Below are 5,000 nucleotides of genomic sequence, written 5' to 3'. Positions count from 1 at the left end.
TCTCTCTCTGCTTCTCTCTCTCTTCTTCTGACCTGCGTTTAAATCCCTCGCCGCCAAGAATATCCACTGCGACAAATACAACAAAACTAAATTATCTAAATGATTTATTTATCTATCTCTCCTTCTCCCTCTCACCCTCTCTCCTTCTCTCTCTCTCTCCTTACCTCTCTCTCCTTCCCTATCCCCCCCCTCCCCATGTCGTAACCGTAACACCATTGCTACAATACAGCAGAACATCGCCCGTGACCTGGTGTCTTACACAACGTTAGACTTAAACTGAATTTGGCAGCGGAGTGATAACAAAGTGTGGTCTTTTTACAGCCTTTTTAACTTCACAAAGCAATTTCCATTCGTGTGGAAACGAGTCTCTTCGCCTCACCATCGCGCACTTTGAAATAAAACTCGACTACAGACGCGGCCGAAAAAAATCAGGTGGCAATGTCCGCCGCTTCCCCGAGTTCTAGTTCACACGTAACTCACGTTTTCTGCCCGATTTAAGAAGAAAACGGATCAGTTGTGCAATTTCACGTAACCTTGTGGAAGAACGAGTGGTCCCTGTTCCTGCCCCCCCTCTCTTTCTCTCCCTTTTTCTCTCTTTTACTCCCTCTTCCTCGCTCTTTCTCACTGTTTCTTTGCCTGTCCCCCCCTTCTTCTTCTTCTTTTCCTCTTCTCTCTCTCTCTCTCTCTCTCTCTCTCTCTCTCTCTCTCTCTCTCTCTCTCTCTCTCTCTCTCTCTCTCTCTCTCTCTCTCTCTCTCTCTCTATCTATCTATCTATCTATCTATCTATATATCTATCTCTGTTTCTCTCTCCCTTTCTCCCTTTCTCCCTTTCTCCCTTTCTCTCTCTCTCTCTCTCTCTCTCTCTCTCTCTCTCTCTCTCTCTCTCTCTCTCTCTCTCTCTCTCTCTCTCTCTCTCTCTCTCTCTCTCTCTCTGTCTCTTTTTTTCTCTTTCTCTTTCTCTCTCTTTCTCTCTCTTTCTCTCTCTCTCTCTTCCTTTCTCTCTTCCTTTCTCTCTTCCCCTCTCTCTTCCTTCCCCTCTCCCTCTCTCTCTCTCTCTCCCTCTCCCTCTCCCTCTCCCTCTCCCTCTCCCTCTCCCTCTCCCTCTCCCTCTCCCTCTCCCTCTCCCTCTCCCTCTCTCTCTCTCTCTCCCTCTCCCTCTCCCTCTCCCTCTCCCTCTCCCCCTCCCCCTCCCTCTCTCTCTTCCTCTCTCTCTTCCCCTCTCTCTCCTTCTCCCTCTCTCCGTCATCCTCTGTATCCCCCTCCTTTGCAATAGCGTTGTACCGACAGAGCTGGGCTACACTGTAAAATAACCGCCGGACGTAACATTTATATTTAATTGCTGGAGAATATTGTTGCGAATATTGACATATAGACTTGCGATATTCGGGAAATCCACTTTGTTTAGCATATATGTAAAGTGTAACTTATAATTTTAGAATATTGGCTGATACTTGCTGTAGGACAAAGCTTAGAATAGGCTTGTTTTTAATGTTTTTATTTACGACTGATCTCCCTATCCCCTCTCTCTATTCGACCCCCCCCCCCCCCCCCACAATAGGTCATGACTCAGCTAACACGCCACGGTTGGAATCTTCCCTCTGCCAGACAGAATGAATCATGATAACATCCTTCTCCCCTCTCCCCCAAGCCATCTCCCCTTTTGCCTCTCCCCTTGTCGCCACCCCCCCCCCCCAAGCCTTCGCCCCCCTCCCGTCCCCCCCAACCCTTACATGCAGAATCATCCAAAAGTTCGTGTTGTGGGCGAGGCTCCTTTTTTTCATTCTTCCAGACAGTGAAAGAGGAAGTGGGGAGGAGGGGAAGGCAGGGGAAGGGAGGGTCCTCGAAGTGGGGGTCGACTTGTCCTGGGATCCTTTTCTGGTCAGTGACCCACCTCTCTGTCCTGGGGGTTCTCAGGACCATTAGAACCTACAAGTTGTGGAGTTAACGTCGGCTAAACAGAATATAATTGAGCTAACGTTTTTTTTTTTTCGTTTTCTTTTTGCTATGTAATACCTCAAGATTGCAGATCGTTTTGAAACAAAAAAAACAAATCATTAAAGAATTACGCTGTCGCCTGCTTGTTTCTACTTCACCGCAATTACCTCAACACTGAGGAAAAAAAAACAACTAATTAGCATAACAAGGCCGCGGGAGAATGACCAGAACAGCAAGTCGCCTCCAGGACATAACACAGAACTCTTTCAAAATGTCTTAGTCAACCCAGAGGTGGAGACACTGGCCTGCTTTAAGGCGATCGAGGTCTTGAGTCGCCGCGAGAAATGTTTACATCAAAAGATTAATGATGACGATGATGACCTGGAAGGTAACGGTGATGACTCTCAACAAAGGCCGGTGACAGAGAGTGACAAAAAAACAAACTGAAGTGCGAACAATAAGCGTGAGGAAAAGGTTCACGCTTTCCCTTGCTCAGCTCATCCGGGCACTTGCGTCACGTGGCCGACTTGTTGTATGGCATCTCTCGGCCGAGAGGCGTTTGGAAACCCGAGTGACGAGTCAGGGTTTGTGGGGCGCCGGATGGCTACTTTTGAGATGCGTGAAATTTTTTCTTTTTTTCTTCTATTGAATTCTGACAGTGGAAATAGTTGGTCATGATGCCCTCCCCAAAAATAATTTTAGAGTCATTTATGTCCAGACGAAACAGAAAACACAGTGAATGATACTGTATATCTATGATCATGACGCGTGTATGTGATATGCAATGTGTTTACATTGGTCGAATTGTGACGGTGTGATGTCACTGGCGTCTCTCGTCGAGCAATGTTTGCGACACTTGATGGAAGTAGGCCGTTTCATGTTGACAGTTTGGATCTTGTTCGGACACTCAAGGCAATATATGTGATTTAAGAATAAGGGCATTTTGATAGATAGATAGATAGATTGATAGATAGATAGATAGATATATAGATAGATAGATAGATAGATAGATAGATAGATAGATAGATAGATAGATAGATAGATAGATATATAGATAGATAGATAGATAGATAGATAGATAGATAGATAGATAAATAGATAGTTAGATAGATAGATAAAGAGATAATTAGATAGATAGATAGATATATATAGTTATAGATATGTATATGTGTGTGTATATATGTGTATATATATAGATATTTTTTCACACACACACACACACACACACACACACACACACACACACACACACACACACACACACACACACATACATACACATATACATACACACACACATACACATACATACACATATACATACACACACTCATACACACACACACATATACACACACACACACACACACACACACACACACACGCGCGCGCGCGCGCGTGTACGTATATATATATATGTATATATTTTTACATAGATATATATGTATACATGTTTACACACACACACACACACACACACACACACACACACACACACACACACACACACACACACACACACACACACACACACACACACATACATACACATATACATACACACACACATACACATACATACACATATACATACACACACTCATACACACACACACATATACACACACACACACACACACACACACACACACACGCGCGCGCGCGCGCGCGTGTACGTATATATATATATATGTATATATTTTTACATAGATATATATGTATACATGTTTACACACACACACACACACACACACACACACACACACACACACACACACACACACACACACACACACATATATATATATATATATATATATATATATATATATATGTGTGTGTGTGTGTGTGTGTGTGTCTATATATATGTATATATATATATATATTGTGTTTAAGGACTATTACATGATGATCTGCTGCACGTTTGTCTCCCTTCCTCACGCGCTTGTCTCCTCCCGCAGGTGTGATGCGCCCCCGCCAGGCGTGATGGCGGGCAGGGTGGGCCCAGAGCTCACCATCTATTCGGCGCGCTACGCCACGCCCCCCACCAAGCCCCGGCCCGCCCACCCGATCCCCACGCAGCATGTCCATGACCACATCGGCCACGTCAGGAACCCCAGCGGGTCCTTCGCCGCTCCGTCGGGAGGGTCGCTCATGGGCATGGCGGGCGGACCGTTCTCGGGCCCGCTGTCGCTGCCACAGGGCTCTGGCTACCTGCGGGCGGGTCCGCGGCGGCACCATCACCACCACCATACATTCCCGCCCTACCCGCCCTTGCCGCCGCCCCCGCCGCGCCGCCTGCACCACCACCCCCACGGGCACCAGTCGTTGCCATATATGAGCTTTCGGGAGCCGCCCCCTCCGCCGCCGCCAACGGGGCGCTGGGACGAGGACCCGTGCTTCCTGCGGCCGCACTCGCCGGAGACGCCGTGCCCGCACAGCCACCGCGCGGAGCACACTCCGCAGGAGGACGGCACCTGCTTCGTGGTCATGGGCTCGCAGAAGCCCCTGGAGATCATGGAGCCTTTCTCGGCCAAGAACCCGCTGCACGTGCCGCACCTGCAGCAGGAGGAGGAGGGCGTGTACTCCTACGCCGGCGAAGGGATCCTAAGCCCGGCCGACGTGATCCGCGCCCAGGCGGCCATGGAGGACTCCGACAGCTACGGCGGGTCCCTGGCGTCCGAAAACATCTACGAGGAGATTCCCGAGAACTGGAGCGGCGCCTGGTCGCGGCGCTCGCTGGTGGAGGAGGTGTTGGACGAGTACGAGCGGGTGCGCGCGGGGCACCGGCGCGTGCTCTCCGCCCTCAACCTGGACGTGGAGACGCTCATCCGACCCGAGGGGCACGACGGCACGGCCTCCCCCGACTCGGGCCTCACCGTGTCAGCGTCCGACTCGTCGTGCGAGCCGCACGCCGGTTGTGATCCCTCGCGCCCGCGGACGCCCACCAACCACAACGACCCCGCCAACTCGTGGCGGTCCCAGAGGAAGTCGTCGCCCAAGCAGAACGCCGAGAGGCTGCTGCCCAAAGGGCGGGGACGGCTGGTGAAGTGCGAGTCCCTAGA

General features: G+C 49.7%; 1 protein-coding gene across 1 annotated transcript in view; it reads left to right on the top strand.

Moving 5' to 3' along the window:
- The window catches only part of LOC125047436 (rho guanine nucleotide exchange factor 10-like), a 367,122-nt gene that overhangs the window by 48,632 nt on the left and 313,490 nt on the right, over positions 1–5,000 (top strand). The window contains exon 2 of the mRNA XM_047645642.1: positions 3,897–5,000. This exon is cut by the window's right edge and continues 125 nt beyond it. Within this exon, the coding sequence (XP_047501598.1) occupies positions 3,922–5,000 (1,079 nt within the window). The 5' untranslated portion in view covers positions 3,897–3,921. The remainder of the gene's footprint in view (positions 1–3,896) is intronic.

Source organism: Penaeus chinensis, chromosome 41 (assembly GCF_019202785.1).
Source record: "Penaeus chinensis breed Huanghai No. 1 chromosome 41, ASM1920278v2, whole genome shotgun sequence".
In the NCBI taxonomy this organism is placed as follows: domain Eukaryota; kingdom Metazoa; phylum Arthropoda; class Malacostraca; order Decapoda; family Penaeidae; genus Penaeus; species Penaeus chinensis.
This window is presented reverse-complemented; position numbering and strand designations above follow the sequence as displayed.